The 19,844-nt window shown below is 38.3% G+C and overlaps 1 protein-coding gene across 4 annotated transcripts in view; it reads left to right on the top strand.

Annotated features, from left to right (window-relative positions):
* Window positions 1-8,938: 8,938 nt before the first annotated feature.
* itgb2 (integrin, beta 2) overlaps window positions 8,939-19,844 on the top strand; it is a 30,697-nt gene continuing 19,791 nt past the window's right edge. The window contains exons 1-3 of one of the 4 annotated variants that reach the window (XM_080902032.1): window positions 8,939-9,113; window positions 10,653-10,873; window positions 19,734-19,785. In XM_080902032.1, coding sequence (XP_080758158.1) covers window positions 9,098-9,113; window positions 10,653-10,873; window positions 19,734-19,785 — 289 coding nt within the window. In that variant the 5' untranslated portion in view covers window positions 8,939-9,097. Of the gene's footprint in view, window positions 9,114-10,652; window positions 10,901-17,561; window positions 17,644-19,733; window positions 19,786-19,844 lie in introns of those variants that run through there. The other 3 variants (XM_080902031.1, XM_080902034.1, XM_080902033.1) reach the window with 3 other exon arrangements.

Here is a 19,844-nt window from a genome sequence, read left to right as displayed (position 1 = left end):
ATGCAAAAACGAAAGGTGCAAATGCATAGAAAAATCTGCGTTTTCAAAAATACCCGGGTACGTGTGGACGTAGCCTTAGTCTGTGTGTGGATGGATTTATGTGGATGGACTAAAGAATTTTAAATGAAACATGAAAGCACATAGTGCTCAAAACTTTAGCTGTCTGTGACAATGAACTAAAATAATAATATTTGTCAGGTTACATGGTTGAAAGTTATCACTTCATAAGATCACTCAGCAGTAACATGATTGTAAGTACAAGCTCCTGTTTGACTCTCTAAAAAAACCTTTCATATTTGAATGTCCTGAAGTGCACAGTGTGATGTAAAAAAGTAGAAGCTAAAAGTACAAAGAGTATATTATATTCTGGATCTAACAGAGATCCAGTGGAGAGAAGCCCAACAACTACTCTTTCAAGAATTTTTAGATGAAAGGAAAGTTGGAGACTGGCCTATAATTAGCTAAGGCAGCACGCTCAAGAGATGGCTTTTTAAGTAAGGGTTTAACTACTACCAGTTTGAAGGCTTGTGGTACATCATTCATATGATTGAGCCATATGATTATTACTCCATTATAAAATATTATATTTTTACCATATGTCATAAAAATTATGACTGTCATAACTTTTTATTACTTCCTATATTGTGTCCTGTGTCATAAATCATTTGCTTCACAGAAAGTGTGTGTGTGTGTGTGGGGGGGGGGGGGGGGGTTCTCTCTAGCCTGGCTACAGTCATGAAGAGAAACCTAGGGTTTTCTTCAAACAGTGATGAATACTGAGATGTTCTTGCTTTTCAGAGGGCTTTTTCATAAAGCAGCAAACCATTTTTTTCAGGCCAAATGATGATCTTCTAAATTTGGGATACATCATTTCCTCTCCAGCTTAAAAGTTATCTGCTGTAAGTTGTGCATTTGAGGGTTATACCAGGGAGTCAAGTACCTCTGACTTGAGGCTCTCTTTTTTTACAGGAGCTACAGTATCCAGAGTCATACATATAGTGATGGGGTAAAATTATTAACAAGATAATAAGCTGGTTCTTTTCCATTTTGAGAGAAGATAGTTGAGTCTAATAACAGATTAAATGCCGTGCTGATGGGGTTATTTTTAGCAACTACATGGATGTTAAAATCTGCAACATCATAAAATTCTACTGGAAAAACAGAAAAGCTAAAAGGTATCTCAACTCTCCAGAAAAACAAATGTAACAGGGCTCTGGTGGGGCATCATTGTTTTTTTACATTACTATTTAGCTAACCAGATACCATATAATATGAAACTGATTAACTCAAATCCAGTCCACAACTCCTGGATAGAATTAGAACAAATAGATTGTAACAACCTCAAATTTCCTCTCTTACTCTTTTAAATGCAATAACAGTTTCAAAAAACAGTTGATCTCCACCTCAACAGCTTGATGGAAAACCCTTGGGATTGCAATTCTTTGGCATAATCTCCAATTTGGCACAATCCAGATTTTCAGATTAACAGAGCAACTCTTCACTTTAGAACATGGGAGAAGAAAAGAATCTCACATTTTCATCACACCTTTATAGATACTAGGCTCATGTCAGTCTCTAAGCTGTTTCAAATATTAGACAAAAGAAATATTCTCTACTACCTACAACTTAAAAATGCAATTAAGAAAAGATTTCCTATGCTTCACATAACTGTACAAACACCTACATTTGCAAAGGACATCTCACCTCTTTTCCCAAAAAACAAAAAAACTCTCTTTCAACTACATAAATAAATTTTTGTCACAAAATCAATATACATACCCATCTCCATGCTTGACTTTGTATTCAATGTATTCAAAACACTGCAGGCACATATTTTCATGCGCTACGGCTGTGTTCACCTGTTCAGCACTCAAAATCTTTCCTCTGTCTTGGGCTGCAGAATCCCATTGTCTCCTCATTTGTGCTTACTCATTCACATAACTTCAATTAGTCTTCCAACCAAACAAGGTAAACCCACACTCAAAGCCAATAATACTTATCAACTGGAAAAAGAAACAATCACTGAGCATTAATCATTGGTTGAATATCCTAATTGAGCACATATCAATGGAAAGAGTATCTGCCTCTTTAAAGAAAAGTATGACACAGTTTATTGAAACATGGTCTCCATTCATTAACTTATTAGATATGACTCTAGAAAGCTGATTTTGCCTGTGATCGAATTCCACAATGGATATTCTTAATTGTCCTTTCTAAGCATATCATTAATTCTAATTGGGTCTCTATATTGCTCTATCGTTAACTCTTCAATTCTGTTTTGCAGTTTCAAGATCTCAGTCAGGATTGGTGGCTCTGACTCCACTTCCGTGTCTGACGTGGGGTTGGTTTTGGACATCACCTGTCTTGATTCTTTTAATGCACAGTACTAGTTTAGCACACATTGACACATTTAACTCATAACTATATCTATGTAATGCACAGTAGGACTCTCTGTAGGTGTTAAGGGCAGGTTGGGATGCTGTTGGCGAGTCACGTTGCTGGATCAACTGGGAGAATAGGGGTTACGAGACTTGTGGGTTGGTCATATGGAGGTTTATTTTATTTTCCTGTATTGTCTCTTGTCACCAGGTGGGTCGAGAGTGGCACTGAATACGTGGGGCAGTGGGGCCGGAGGCTGCCTGATTCTTTCCGACTTGGCTCTCCCTCCCCTTTTCTTTCCATTGATCTGCCTCACATGTGTTGCCTGTGTGTTCCAGCCCCAGGGTCCTCCCTGCGCGCCTGCTCCCTTGTCCCTTTTTTCCATCTCTCTGTGTTGGCGCTGGTTGGTAATTCTTTTCTGAGCCCCCCCACCCCCCCACCCCCTTTCTGAGAGAGAAAATAAAAGAAGAACTAATCCATATAATCCATATCCATAATCCAATAATTGGCTGCATGATTCACCAGCTGACACTCCAGGAAGGACACACACTATTGGCGCACTACCCCCTAAGATTTTTTTGCCATGGGGTTACAATGAGCCTTCACATTTCTTTTTGGCGTTGTTCCTTCTTGTTTTCCTCTTCCATGCAAGTGTCATGACTCACTTTCGGCAGTTTTGCACTACATCTGGGTGGTCCATTGAACTTTTCATTTCTTGGCCAAAGGCTGAGCGTAGAATGTCATCACGAGAATGCTTTACTGGGAAATCTCCTGTGGAGTGAATTACTGCAGAAGGGTCTGCTGAGACATCACAGCCATCTTCTCCTCCCAGAGTCGGACGAGGTTGACTGAGCGTAACAAAAACACTACAGATCTCTATCAGTCATGAACGCACACTGCCCCAAGACATTATTAAACCCCGACCAATCTGTTCCCAGAATTAAGGGATGCATCAGGTGGGATTCTGACCATGGCCTAAATTCTTTGTGTTTTGCCCTTGTAGTTCATTTCTGGCAGTACTATGAGATATTTATGAATGTCCCCATGCACACACCTAACCTCCACCCACTCTGCCTCTTTGATGGGTTTGATGGACCAGAAATGAATGCAGTCCCTCCACGAATTGCTCCATCACCACGAGCTTAGCCAGCTCAGCCTCCCTTTACCTGGGACCAGGTTGTAGCCATCGAGTCACCACATCATAAAGATCCCTGATGTGTGGAAAGGGCCAGGCCCATCCAGTTGTCCTGAAAGTGGCGATGGTGGTTCTCTGGGTGAGGCCTAGGTGATTCACAAATAACCAGCAGCCATCTGCAAAACAGGCAATTTTTGTGCTTTTTATCAAAGTTTAATTTACCCATTACCCCCAAAGAATATTCAGTGGTGTTTGACACAATAATAAGAGGTGTGCTGCAAAGCCCAGGAAACTGAACTAAATTTGGCTACATATAGGAAAATTTTGCTTAAGCAATAAAGTTAAGAAAGTTTATTTTAAAATCCTAGATAATATATACCCAGTTAAAGACATTGCAGAAGTTTAGGCCCTGCATTAGCATTTCAGTTTCAGAGTCTTAGGTGACAATGTATGCTAGGTGATCGCCTCACATAGTCTCTCTCAGTTATAATATGTTCTTAATATGAGTTATACACTAAAAAAATCATCTGTAAAATATATCATTTGTTTTATTAGTGTATATATGTGTTATAATGATTTACAACCAGTGTTAGGCAAGTTACTTTGAAAAGGTAATTAGTTACAGTTACTAGTCACTTCTTCAAAAAAGTAACTGAATTAGTAACTGAGTTACAATATCATAAAAGTAATTAATTACTAAGAAAAGTAAATATTGTGTTTCTTTAAAAAATGTTTAAATATGTAAAACAACTTGAATCCAGCCTTAATCAAAGTTACTAAAACAATAAAAAATAAATTACTAAACATACTTGAACATACTAAAACATATATGCAACTCTCTGTTATAAAACTAAATATATAATTGAAGTAAATAAGCACCTAACAGAAATAACTAACAGTAAACATTAATATATATGTATACAAACTATTCAAATGTTACTGTGATAATATAACAAAACAGCAATCAGATAATATTTTATAGTTGTAGAGAGAATTATTTTTAAAAAATTTGTAATAAATAATACAATAAAACATAAACAGGCTGCAGCTGACTATCAAATAAGTATTAAATTAAATTATGCTTTTAGCAATGTAGTGCAAATTAAATGAGCCAAACTGTAACAACTTTAGAGAACTCTGGCTAAACAAGTATTTTCTTCAACACAAAAGTAAATAGTTGAGGTGATTTCAATTTAATACTGAAAAAGTACACTGTATAATAAAACTAAAACGTTTTTATAAGGTATAAAAATGTAATCAGGTAATACAAAGTGTCAACTCCATGGCCATTTACAATCTATTTGAAGTTCTTGCAGTAGATGTATATGTATGTCCTCTGCTTTTTTAAAACATGAAGAATTCTTATTTGTCACATCCACAAACCCCTCACATCCATTCATCCTAGCCGTTAAAAAACCAGTGGTAGTATCTCAAAACAAGGAGCTTCTCATATTTCTCATCAGAGAGTCTGTTCCTCTTTGGAGAGAAGACGAGCTAAACAGTCCAAGGCTAAAGAGTGTGTCTACTGGGGCACTGGATGGCGTGGCTGCATTGTATCTGAGTGAAATATTCCTTATCAGTACATATCTATTCAGAGAGTCCATTCCATGTGATCCTGATTTGAAATAATCTATGACTTGACTTTCTGCAGTAGTAGAGGTGTCGTCCTCATCTTCAAAGGAAAAAAAGTCATCCTCTGTGGTTGAGTCTGTGCTAAGTTGGCATGTTGGTGTGCTGGTACCTGCTCGCTGGTCTTTGTCAAGGACAATTTTCCGGCACCCTGCCAGCAGACTTGCCTTGGCCTTGTCTTTCCTTTCCTGTGTCCGCAGGCAATGTAGTTTGAACTTGGGCAGAGTCACAGCAGCCAAGAGAGCATCTTCACTTTCCAACACCTCTGAAAATCTTGTTTTCTGAAAGTAAAGTATGTAAAGCATATATTATACAACCTATCTATACACATAAACACACACACCACATTATATATCATGTGCATCTTTAAAAATATATTGCATTTGACATTAAATTTTTCATAATTGTTCTTTTTAAAGTTCTTACTGTGACGACTGCCTCTGGAAGATTTTCAAGAATTTGCAGGTCACTGCTCAACTCCAGGGTCTTAAACATCAATGTCTCCAGTGTGGGTAGCAGTATCCCATAAAAAGTGTTGTCTTCTCCCTGAAGAATGTCCAGGTCCACTGTAAGTGGCCTCATGGCAGTGCAGTACTCCCTGATGAACTGATGTTCCCGCTCTGTCATGGCGGTCAACCCAAACTTGGAGAAGATGGTGTTCAGCTCAACCAGAGAAATCTCACAGATTTGAGGCAAGGAATCATAAAACAAATTCCATCTTGTAGTGCAAGGAACTAGCAGTTTCTTTCCAATAATGCCATCCACTGTCTCTGCAGCCACTGTTGAACGACTGGCCTTGTTCCATAACCCTGTTCACTTTGTGGTAGCACTTCTATATACTGCCTTTGTTTCTGTTTGTGAAAGTAGCCACTTGTCAACATCATTACAAGAAACAAGACTTAATGTGTGCGATGCACATCTCTGGTGTGGCGGCAGAGTGATCATCACACCTACATTATCATCATTGTCATTATCATCACCAACACTGTTTGTAAAAGTTACCTCATCCTCATCATTCTCAGAGTCATCCTGCTAAACTGGCTGGTACTTTTTGAAGGCCTTGACAAAATTAGAGCCATTGTCCATCACAGTTGATGTTATTTTGTGGGACATGCCATAGTGTGAGTGAATGTTGCTGGTATCTTGGCAATAAGAGACTTGAAGGAATCTGACTCGACTGTTGATAAAGGCAGCATGTTCTCAACGACATACCTGGCTATCAATTTGTTTAATTCAGTCTGTGTCACAGTCAGAGATGTTTGTGGAGAAGAGAAATCAAGCTTAGACTGCTTGGATTGCGTCACTCCATCTCCATTGCTCGCTGAGCTCATGTTAGCCTCACCTGGGTTTGAGCTGTGCCTGCTAGCATCAACACCATCATTCTTGGCGACCAGTTTTGTTGAAGCATGTGACGTTGAGCTTCGTAAGATTTGAATTGCTTGTAACTGATGTGGAAAGGCACTTTGTTCCATGGCATAGGCTACATTTTACATACAGATTCTTGCCTTTTATCTCTTTGAGTGAAAAATGTCTGTACCTCCACTTAAAAAAATGCTAACTTCGAATTATTCATTGACTTTTGTTACTGTGCTATCTGTTTGTATGTGAACATCTGCCCAAGTCTACCACTGATTGGTTTTCCAATGACTACCTTACTCTTACCCAGCCAATCAGCAGCACTCGTGCGATTCTTTTGCCCTCCTACCTCCCAGTAAGCGGAAGACAGATGGAAAAAATAGTAACGCATCCGTACCGCTTTTTTCTTGTTAGTAACGGTAACGGTGTTGTAACGATAGAAATAGCAATTAGTTAGATTACTCGTTACTGAAAAAAGTAACGCCGTTAGTAACGGTGTTACTTGTAACGCTGTTATTCCCATCACTGTTTACAACATTATATTAGGCAGAAAACTTAACAAATAACTCAATGAGGGCACTGTATCATGTTTTGATGAAAAAAACTTCACCTGCTTCATTCAACTTCTGCTGCTCCTGGGAAAATATCATATTCACCAAACCACATATTAATCACGTCTGTCAAGAACTTCTCCAATGCAGCACCACAGTCAAAGTACTTGCAAACAAAGAGGCAATTAAAATGAATGATATGTTGTAGAAATGTTATGTAAAGTTGTGATTCTCTATTATATTTATTTTGTATTATTGTTCTGTTATTATTCTTTTAGTATGTCTCCACTGTTATTCCCTTTTATTCCTGGCATTAAGATGTTCTGTATATACTTGGCAATTGCTAATAAAGTTTTGGGTAAAAAATATTTCCTGTCAATGCAGATGGGAGGAGAAAATGGCAGCCAAGGTGAAAGTCCTTTCAGCCTCCATTTAGTGTTGAGAGCAGAAAGAGGAAAAGTGGAGCTGAGGCAGGGTGAGTGCTAACGCAACATTCTTGTTTTTGTGCTGTCAGAGTCTCCTCCAGAGGCTTTGACTTTTACCAACCTGCTATTGGAAAGCAGCTTTAGTTCTGAATAACTTTGCTATTGCAATAAGGTTTCTTTGTGCTCCATCTAGCCTGCTGTTTCCTATAGAAAAGTCCTTTAGTCTACCTACAAATGTGATATGAGGACAGCAAGAACAGTGCAGGCGTTCTGTTTTATGGTGATCTATTAATGCTATAGTGCACTAACATTATTATAAAATCATTTAATATCAAAATCAAGGAATAACCATCTAAATATTAACAACTGCACAATATAGTGAGGTAAGACAGAAACAAGTTTAACATACTACTACTACTATTACTACTACTACTACTACTATTACTACTACTACTACTACTAATAATAATAATAATAATAATAATAATAGTGGGCGATACACTACTACTTCTGGGTTAACCTTGGATTTTCTGTTCTTTGACGGTGGTTCACTCCTTGCGGCTCCAGAGCAGGTAATACTCCAGCTATAAGATCATTATAAAGATTTTTAACCACCATTAGATAATATCTCTGATGTAGCTGACCAATGAAATGGCCCTTTTAGACTGGTCAGATACTGCCAACACCACCCCTTTCCTATGAAAGTGCAGGGAAAACCCTGAGTTAACATACAGAGTTGATGACCAAATTTATGTGACCATTTATCCTGATCTTCATATTAGAGTAAGTGAATTCAGATCCAGTTTGCTATTTGTCCTCAACACTTCAAACCAACACCCAGGATGTAAACAAACGAAAATACTGAACACTGATTGAAGCCCAGATTGACTCTTAGTAAAAGGAAAAACAACGACAACAACAACAACTCAGGAAACCTAATTCAAGGCGTTCACTTTCGGTTTTCGTTTCGTTTCAGATTCAAACTTAATACTTATTCTTAGTAGCCGTACCACAACACAAAGTTTTCTCATCGTTTAATATTCGTTTTCTTCTTTTATTGAGACCTTCAGCGTGTCCGGTGTTCGAGATTAACTGGAGTCGCAGATCAACTGGTGACTGTTAAACAGAAATGCGGTAGACTTGCTTTTCAGGATACCGACATACAGGGAAATAAACACTGACTATTTCATCTGTGAATAGGAGTGGTGATTTCTAGAAGTTTGTGTATAGCTACAATTAGGTATTTCTTACCAATGAAGGCCAAAAAATAAATACACAATACAATTTCACTTAGTTTAAAGTTTTTTTTTGCATGACGCCACAACGAAAAACGCAAAGTTACAAATGTATTGTGCATGACACGGGAATAAAAACGCGGTGACAGAGATGTGTGTCTGGTTGTAGTCTATGACACTTGGCTACAGGTGGCAGTATTGACTCGACTCTGTTTGAGTGCACACAAACCAAAGTGCAGACTTTAGTTGTGAACGCTGTGAATCGGAGCAACAAAATGCGGAGGAGTAAAAACGAAGACAACATTTTCCAGATCGTTGGCTCTTACCGTCGTGTGAACTGAATCGGTGTGGTGACGTTTGTTTGGCGTTTTCGCGGTCGCCTCGTGCATGAGAATATCACCAGGTAAAGTCGAGACAGTTTTTACTATTTTATTGGTCAAGACCAAAAATGCTGAGATATTCAATTTGTGTTCTCTAGTTGTGAAATGTGTTGGGCTGCGTTGTAGTTATTGTTATTTAACTGAAACGCAGTATTTCAGTTGTCACCACAAGGTGGCACAGTTTCGCCGTGAAGGTACGTGACCTACGTCATCACGCCACTGACCAAGTGAGCCTTGAAAGAGAGGATGGACTGTGTATCGGTGTTTAAAACTTACGGATGTTGTTGACTCCGTCCTCATTTTTCCTTCGAATTCATTGCTTTTGATGCTGCACTGCTCAGCATATCCTAACACAACCTCATAAGTGTCACAGATGAAATATTCAGCTGTTATTTCCTGGTTTGTCGGTAGCAGCTCCTGAAAAGCAAGTGTACCACACATGGGTTTGACCGTCTCTCGTTGCTCTGGAACGCTACCCGTCCAGGTGTCGTGTCAACCTCACGGTAGATATCCCCGAGAGAATTTGTTTCCCCTGCGTGGCGAGCACGCACCGGGCTTTCCAAGTCACGGACAAATAGTATCCGTCATTCTTGATTTTTAGTTCACAAACAGTTCTTATAACGAATGTCTGCCCCTGAAATGTTGGAGGTTTTATTTCTTTATTCAGTAAAGTTACAGGATAATTATCAGGAAAAATGTGTTGGTTTGTTGCCCTTTCGGGGATTGAATTGAATCTTCCTTTTTTTTTTTAAAGTACAACAACGGAGAAATAAAAAGAGACAAACAAAGCAAAACAACAACAACAACAAAAAGCTTTCATGATCAAAAAGGAGCAGGAAGAAGCATAAACTTATTTAATCCCACCCCCTTTCCACTACCCAGTAATCAATAGACTACACCTTTTCTTCCTGTTTATGCCCGGACCATCAGTAATACCTCATAACAATTACATTATGTGCTGCATGTATTTTTTTTTTTATTTTTTTTTTGGCCTGTCCCGTTTGGCTCTTTTGCCATCAGAATTGTTGTCTAAAGGCAAAGAAAGATGCCCAACGGATTTACTTTACCAAATTGACCATCCCAGCCTTGCCGTAATGGTCCATTTGATTCACCTTTTATTGTTTATTTTATTTTCACTTACTGAATACGGGACAGACTTGACTGGGGGAAAGAAGGGGAGAAAGAAAGAGGGAAAGAGAAACAGCTGAGAAGAGGGACGGGGGAGAAGGGCAAAAGACAAAAACCAACAGAACGGGCAGAGAAAAAAAATGCATATATCAATCACCTGGATCACCTGCTGAGAAAGAAAAAAGAAAGCAAGCAGAAGAGAACAAGAGTAATAGAATAAACAACATCACAATGATATATGGGAATATGACAGTAAATACTAAATGTTAAACATTATTGTGCAGCACATAAGATCAACAGAACACAGTGTGCTTTGAGGTAGGAGCCAAAAAGGGTGTAGTTTGTGGGTGTGATCACCCGTGTGTACACCTGTGAGCATGGACGCGCTTGTTTTTTGTTTTTTTAAAAGGTTCCTTCATGTAATAATCTGCTAGAGGGTGTGGGGGGGCCACAGCCCCGTCCTCCAGGGCGTGAAGCAGGTGTGGAGGAGATCAAAACTCCAGACATCCAGAGGCCCCCAGAACACAAGAGACCAAGGAAGACCAACAGAGGGGCAGCTGCGCCACTGTCCCAGAAAGAGCTGAGGAGAGTCCCAGATGAGGGCTCACTCAGCAGCCGCGGAGCAGAAGCCAGGGGGAGTTGCAGTGACGCGCCCGTGAGCTCCGCCGGCAGCCTGCTGCATGTATTTTTATTTCTTATGTTTGTAATAATAATAATAATAATAATTATATATATATATATATATATATATATATATATATATATATATATATATATATATATATATGTATCTATGTATGTATGTATGTATGTATGTATGTGTGTGTGTGTGTATTTAACAACCCCAGTAACACCGCCCCAGTAACAAAAGGGGTAGTAGCTGATCACTGACTCAGTAAACGGCTTAATGGTGCCATATTTTGCATTTGCACTTTGCTCATAGGTATGTATGTTTGGCAGGTCAGTTTTAGGTTTAAATGTGGGTGAAAGACTCGTGTTTATGATGACGACTAAAAAAAAAAAAATTATTAAAAAATATAATTAAGTAATTTGAGTTGAAGCCCTCGTGATGACCCTATACATTTGCATGAACTGGAGGTTTTTAATCCTGACTACTGGCAGGCACTGATCTGCATTTTTCTCTATTCCGGCTTTGACTTTAAAAGCAAACAATCACCATTTCAGGTTTGGCTGTACTTTCGCATTTTCACTATAGCTCAGAGAACTGTAGACAACTCACTTCCCTTCAGACTAAGACTGCAGCAATAAGCTGGTGACCAAAGTCACAAGGAGGTTTTTGTCAGCTGGTCAAGAATACACATTTTCTTACACCGACCTGTGTGACAGTGGGCTTAGTCACGTGATCCTAAATGAATACAATGCCTTTATTCTCACTATACAGATGTACAATGAGATACAGAGAATCTCAGTGCAAACATGTGGGGGGCTATATACATATGAACAGTATTTACAGAAAAAGTATAAAAATGTGCAAAAATACAATCTGGTAAAAAAAAAAAGAAAGAAAGAAAATAAATATGTAAATAAATAGAGTTATATACAGTTTGGGTTATTGCACACTGGTGGTTTATAGAGGGAAATCCTTGGAATGGGGGTGAAACTGTGTCTTCAGTGCATGTGTGAGTTCAGGGTGGTTATGGCTTTGTGCTCATCAGCCAATGATCTTATATGCTGCCTTTACTACACTACAGTCCCACTTTGTCCAACTCAGTGCAGCTGCCGTACCATGCTGTGGTGCAGGTTAGAGTTCAGTTTGTACTTCCTGAGGACCCTCAGGGAGTGCAGCCGCTGTGGGGGAACTGGTGGGCACATGCTCTCCTCACCTTGCCAGATACTCTGTCTGGACCAGCAGCCTTCCTGGGGTTCACTGACAGGAACACGCATCTTTGTTTGTCATCATCTTCTCTCTCTGTCACTCTCTCACTCACTCTGGTGCATGCTGGGAGTTTGGTGGTGGAATGTCACCGTTGTTGTGTCTTTGCATCAGTGTAGCTTATATCAAAGATGCAGATATAGGTTAACTCGTGAACCATTAATTACTTTGACTAAACAGATAATAAACAAAAGTGAAGTGTCCACGCGCAGATAACCAACAAGAAATTCCTGGTGAACAAACTGTGTCTTGATTGTTGGATGTCAGCTGATCAGGGTCTTTGGTTGAACATTCAATATTTGATCAGTATGACGTCTCCAGTGTCCACGTCAGACGTCAGTGGTCCACTTCTACTGACTGTCTAGGTGTCCACTCGCTTCTCAATAATCACGTACTAACACTTGTTGTCCTACATCAAAACTCCTTGGTGTCTTGCTTGAAGGTGTGCTAAATTATTTATTCTGCATCTGCACTTTGCTTTGTAGATTTGATTGAAGGAGGTTGTGACAAAGTGGGTGAGAGTACCACTTGTCTATATTCTTAGTTAACATTCTTGTTTTGATTTAACCATATTTCATATATAGTCTGCCATAGGCAAACATCTACTATCCCGGGTTTGTTTATGTTTTGCACTTTTACAGATTATATAATATAAGATCTTGGTTTAAATCAATTCCTACAAGTTTGTTAAGTTAACATGTTCTTTAGTGATGGCCCGCTTGAAGCTGACGCTCCGGTGCCTGTGTCAAAAAAATCAACTCACTGCTTCAGAAGCACTGTGTCGAAGCTTGATTCGTTTGGCCAGAATCACGTGATCAGTGACGTCTGAAGCTTCATTTACAACCTAACTGCTTCGGTATCTGATTCAATGGTTTATAAGCAGGTGAAACATTCGCGGGATTTGTGGAGCGTTTTGATGGTTACAGATAGCAAACCACTGATATTTCTATTGAGAGATTTGGAGCCAGCGAGGAATAGAGGAGTTTCTGTTGTGTGGGAGTATTTTTAGTTGATTTTGGTCAATCGGGTGGGTTTTCCAGCTTTGTGTTCTTGTTGTTTGCTTTTGTTTTGTGCGTGTTTATTTTATCTGACAACGGGAAAAACTTCAAATGTCAAAAATCTGCTTTTCATAATATAAATATCATTAAATAACTTTAGAAAGACTTCTATTTGATTCTTTACATTTAATGTTATAAAAATATATATTTTATGTTTTAAATAATTTTAAACTGTTAGTCTGCAAAATGTGCAGCAATTTAATTTATTTATTCTCTTTAGGTGATAGTTGGTGGGGCCCAGTTAGAATGTATAACTGCATCTCTACCAGTTTCTGTGCACTCCAGCCTCCTCTGTTCCATGTGAAGGGATTTTCCTTAAGTCAGGAGAAATTATCTCCACGAAAAGTAACAGGTTTGGCCATCGTACAGTGGAACAAATTTTCTTCTTAAATACAAATGGAAAAGGGTTACCTTAAATGCATCATGTTTTTAATTTGCAAGTTTATAAGCATTTTCCCTTTCCAGTTCACAATCAATTCTACCCCCAGGTCAAAAATATGTATAGGAAAATTTCCCTAATGTAATATTATTTATAAATACACCCGTCTAGCGATTAACTGCATAAGTACTTGGAGGCGGGACCTCACAGCAGAAGCATACTCCATAATGTGTTGTACATTATTATATGTATATTATATGTAACGTGGTATTTTTCAATTATTGTATTTACCAACATCAAGAAGTCACAAGCAAAGAAAGACCACACCATGGTGCATATTTAAACAAGGAAAGTTTACTGGTCAAAATTATTTATTAAAGTAATAAACAGCAGTTTTGTCACCCCAAAAAATACACGTTTAAAGCAACACAACGGTGGCCCAATATCAGACAGAATTCCACTTTGTAGAGTGAGCAATCATTACGAAGCAGTTGGTTTTCTTTTGTGGATTCAAGCTGTTCTTCATATTTTTGACCACCAGATGTCACCAGAGAGGATTGTGTTGAAAAGCTCCGAGTAATGAACCGTTTTTCAATACAAGCTTCAATGCTTCAGAAAGCTTCATTTGGCCATCACTAATGTTCTTTATTTCAACTGTTAATTTGTATTGTTTAGAACTTACCTTACCTACCTGTCTTCCAGAAACAAAAGGAGGAAATGTAGTTTTACTTCCTGCTTTATAGCTTCTAGGTTCATCTGAGGTCACAGGAAGAGACCAAGTGCAGAAGGGGAAGAACTCTTATAATTTAATAAAGTTGATTTTAGAGGGTTTATGAAGAAATAGATTTATTGTTGTAATATGTATTGATTACACCACAGAGTTTAGGTTGCCAGTAAAGAGGAGTACTAGAGGTTTGAATATAATAATGTTCATCTTACCTACCTACTGAATGGAATAGTCCAGAGGAGAAATTGTTTGGTTAAGTGGACTATTTAACCCTTTAAAGCTGGTTGGAGCGGACACGCTCCATTTTGCGTAACTATTTTAAAATCCCGGTAGCACTGCAACCACGTAAGCTAGCGCAATAATTTTTTTTGCATATGAAACCGGAGGAGTTATACTTACATCTTATGCCATCAGCTTGTCCTAGGTCACAGTTTCCTTCCACATATAGCTTTGCAAAAACTGCATAAAAAGCACTTGCAGCAACAAAAACATAATATTCCAGAAACACGCTTTGCCGATCCGATCAGCTGTTTGTAACACTTCCTATGTCCATCAGCGTGAACTATCACGTCTGGCATGACCTGCCCGAAATCCTGACAAAGCTGAGCCAGCTCCATTTTCAGGTTTACACCAGACTTCTTTTTTGTTATCCATAATCTTTTCCCGTCCATTTCCGTTATGCTATGAAAATCTAAGCATGATAAGTCATCTTCATCTGTATTCATGCGATCAGAATTAGCTGCATTCTCTTGCAAGTACCTTGCAAGTACACCAATTAACTTGCACTTGTTTTTCTTTGTCCTTGAAACTTATTTTCAGATTTTTGTTTCTGTATGCTCTCTTTCTACATGCTCTTTTTATGTTGCCTTGTTTCTGACACTTTCTACAGGTTTTTGTCCTTAAAAAGACGTCGGAGCGCTTTTGAAAATATGTGGTGTCTTGATAAACTGAGCAGATATTTGAGGTTTACACAGCTACATTCTCGCCTGAAAATATGCTAAACGTTTATTTTGTGACCGAGAAAGAATAATAAGAGTAATATTAAAACTAACTAGCTGCTGCCATTGTTGGACACTGAGCTGGGCTCCGCTATGAATTCTGGGACACAGCTTCTTCTTCTTTGGGGTTTAACGGCAGCTGGCATCCTTGTACATGCAGTGCTGCCATCTTCTGTTTCAGTCCGTTATTACACTCTTAAATCCTACTACTTATTCCTGCGTCTTTTGTGATCTTACAAAGCTTCAAAAGACGCGTCGACTATTAAATCAGTCATTGACGATTTTGATAGTCGACGTAATCGTGACTAGGCGACTAATCGTGGCAGCCCTACAGGTAACAGATTAATTTTGTGTTTTGGTTTTTTTTTTGTTTTTTTTAATTGACATTAGGAATCATTGTACAATACCATCAACTTCAGCTATTTGTTACTACATATATTTTTCCTTTTTCTTCGGTTTTTAACAACTAAAATATCCATACAAAGGAATGAAAGAAGAAAAAAAGAAAGGAAAAAGAAGCAAAACAGAAAGAAAAAATAAATAACTAAATAAAAATACAAAAAACCCCAAAAAACTTAGCCTCATATTTTAGCCTTACTTGGCAAATATGAATGCTTTGTGTGCTGATAAACTTTTTTGCATTTAGTGTTTTAATGAGAAGCCTTATAATTGTAATTTTGTCTGTTTGTTCTGATACGAAAGCAGGCATTCTTACTTTTGTTTAATATTTTTATCAAACTTTTAATAATTTAACACAAAAACAAAATACTACAAACAAATCCACAGAACAGAAATAGAACCAAACTCAGCAGCCAAACAGTCTGTTGTCAGTGCAGGTTGACAAATGCCTCAGCTCGGATGGGCTGATGCGGTTTCTCCTCTTAGTTAGTATCTGCTTCTTCTTTAAACTGCAGTTAGATGCTGCTTCGTTTACGGGTGTCAGTCATATTTATGTGTTTCTGCGACGCACTCGGGCTCTCCTCCTCACCGCTGTCTACCATCTCACTCACTGACTGAGGGGTAGTGATCCTGAAATATCGATGCTTTCATTACCAGTGTTGCAGGATCAATTCCCATATGAAAATATCAATGTCTAATATGATTAAACTTTTCTAATTTTTTTGATTTTTAATCGTAAATATGACATAGAGACAAAAGTGAACTCTGCAATTAGCAGGATAGTCGGCAATACTCTGTTAATAGGAACTAAAATGGCCTTCCGTCTCTCATTTATGTCCCTGCTGCAGCTCCGCAGGAGTGTGAGCCAATGAGAAACCGAGGCACAAAACATTAGACCACAATTTCAGCATAGAAATTGATGTGTGCGATGTATGTGGGAAGGCAGTTAAGTAATGTGGCAACACAACAAACCTTGTTAAAAAAAAAAGTGGGGACCTGGCTCTCACTCGATGGGAGTTGGCTCTTCTGATTCACTACAGAGCTGATGCTTCTGCTCATGACACATCACTACTGGTCATGGCAGATGGCTGCCCCTCCCTGAGCGAGGCTCTGACGGAGGTTTCTTCTTGTTTAAAGGAAGTTTTTTTCCTTCTCACTGTCGCCAAGTGCTGGCTCATAGGAAATGTTTAATTGTTGGGGTTTCTGTGTATTCTTGTAGAATATATAATATAGCACACCTTCAAATGATTGTTGTTTGATTTGGTGCGATTATATATTAAATTGAAAAGAGCAGGCCCTTCCTCAGGAGAGGTACCGCTATGAACGTATGTGATGAGATGCTGTTTTTATTTTAGATATCAGGTGGGATATAGTGGCAGTGTATGCATTAAGAGCATACAGCAGGTCCAGTGCTGTGTTTTCCTGTTGGGACAGGTGACATAGTGGTTGTTAATGTTCTTTCTATTTAGATGTGGTTAAAATCAACAACCCAAACAGCCCTGAAATGATGAGTTAGCAGGCATACTACCATGCAATGTCTAACTAAAAGTAAAACAACAACAACAACAAGACTTTCTTTAACAAGTAACACAACCCAACAACTGGTGTTACACTTTTACTTCAGATTTCCAGGGAAAAGAGTGCCTAGAGTACTTTTGTGTTCAGTTAATATACTCCTTTCGTTTGAATTATTTTTCATACATTCTAGATGTATTTTCTATTTTTCTATTTTAGATGTATACACCCACACAAAATGAGTACTCTGTGTGTAGTCACATCTGTGTCACATTTGCTGTTCTACCTAGCAGCATCTATATTTAACATCAAATTGTGATATTTCGCCCAGCCCATCGCATTCTCTTTAACACTGGTTGCTTCACATTTCCTGTTAAGAGGGTGGAGTTTCGCCATCCACATAGTGTTCAGTGTAACTGTCAGCCAGCTATCAGAGCTGAATCTTCCTGCTTCTGGTAAGTTGCGCTTTTTCAAGAAATTGTTTCTGTTTGAAAATAGATTTTTACCTCTGATGAATCATGTCACATTTTATTCTGTTGCCTCTTTTTACATTAAAAAAGCAAGTTTATTATAGAAGAACAAAATGAACTTTATAGTTTATACCATCAGTGAAAAACTGAGAAAATATTAGAGAACCAGACTAATGTAATGCAGCCACACCACTGCTTTGTGACACTTAAAGTTATAATAAGCAGCGTGCGGAAGAGAAGCTTCTGTTTTTGGGGGGGAAGTTGACTGCTTGACATTTTTCTGAGAAAGGGTTGCACAATTTTTTAACCGGGTTTCTGTGTCAGTGTTGTATTAAGTGGAGTTAATACAAAGCTGTATCATCACCCCCTCCTGTTTTCTGCATCATATGTCAGCTTCACAAAGGAACTATCTGATTATTTCTTGTGCCTGATGATAGATACATGCACACAGAAAGAGCAGCAGTTAAGTCGTAGCCTCCACATGTCTGAGTGTCATTTAAATGAAAACACATTACATTAAGCTACATTTGCTGCAACTAGTAACAACTAATTCCACTGTGGCATCTTTGACCGTAACATAGGAATGTTATGATCACCGTATCTCCTGAGCCAGAAGTGACTATATTGAATCGATTACATTTAACATTATTACTAAACAGAATCATGTTTGTTGTTAACAGGTTGGAACTTTTCTCCAGCTCATTAAATACAACAACAGTGACAACACAGGAAGAAAGAAAGTCACAACAAAACACATACTTAATCCTCGTTAAATTTCAGATTAAGAGCAGTTCATATCAGTATCAGTGCCTTAAAATCTGTCTCGTCAGTCACCTGGAGAGTTAGAGTAGAATCTTATCGAATAAAAAAGCGGTTAACACAGGGTGAGCAATAAAGTTCTGTTCACGGAAGTGCATTGTAACGTGTGCTCATGATCAAGTTTCTTTTTCTTCTGCTCATGTTATAATCTAATACAGTCTAATGTGAGCTTTTCATGCTGTGTGTGTGTATGGTGCATACACTTTCAGTCAAGTTGTTTAATTAGCACACAGTAGGGCTAGGGCCAGATGATGCTGCATCACGCACTGGATTCAACTGAATTTTAAACTGTAAACACAAAGTGTTCTGTCTGTGTTGAATTAAGTCAAATGATAATTTGAGGCCTTTTGTTTCAGACTAAAATGATGCTCTATAAGGCTTTAGAAAAAGTCTCACACACCACCTCAGTCTCTCCAACCTCATTTGTCTCATTTGATAAGGTATTTTTAGGCTGGTGGAGTCAGTCATTTATAGACACATACGAGAGAAATGCTTCCTTCTTTCTCATGAGCACTTTTTTCAGAAAGCGGAAATGTACTGATGAACTAACACTTCACTCTTCCCTTTACCTTTTATGGTGTGGAATACTGACACATTTCGCAAAACTGGGTGGTTTGTGGTTGAGTACAGGAAACCTTTGCACTGGGTATTATATTTGTTAGCTCTGAAAGTTGGGTGTGTTACACATGTCAGCATGGTCTTTAATGTAGTCTGTGAGTTAATGCTGCTGTAAGGACACTTATAAAATGTTTCTTCTTGTTACAGCAGTTACACGAATGGTTAGCTGAATATTTGTGTATGTGTTTTGTATAGTTTTTCAGCCATTTTAAATCAATGTTGTCAAACTGTACACAAACTGTACGCAAATCCTCACAGCAACTTGCCGAGATGTACTGCAGCTACAGACCTGAAGGTGGTGCTGTTGTCTGTGCTGCTTGTAGCATTCAGCGCTCTTCTGTTCAGATGCTTGAAGACAAAGGAAAGGTTTATTTATCAGAATCCGAATACTTTAATAATCCCTAAAGAAATGATGTGGGTTACAGTTGGTCCAAGAATCAATTAAATAATACAATATATTACAGAGTTTACAAAGTATAAGAGCACCTTTTTGGAAATAATAAGAGATATTTGGGGCGTGAGCAAATTCATGAGGAAGTATTTTATAGGATCTTGTTAGTTTTGTAGTTGTCCTGTGTCTCTGCCTTTATGAAAATTCTGCAATTTTAAATCCGCTGACTGTTGTCTTTTTCCAGCAGAACATGGATCGGTGTATGCCATTACTTATTCTCCTGCTGATGGGAAGACATGGTAAAGCATAAATACTACATTACAATATTTATTCACAAATTTATAAACCTTATCAACCT

Source organism: Rhamphochromis sp. 'chilingali' (genome assembly GCF_963969265.1).
Source record: "Rhamphochromis sp. 'chilingali' genome assembly, chromosome: 14".
Lineage (NCBI taxonomy): Eukaryota > Metazoa > Chordata > Actinopteri > Cichliformes > Cichlidae > Rhamphochromis > Rhamphochromis sp. 'chilingali'.
Note: the sequence above shows the minus strand (reverse complement) of the source record. Positions and strands in the feature narration are given on the sequence as shown.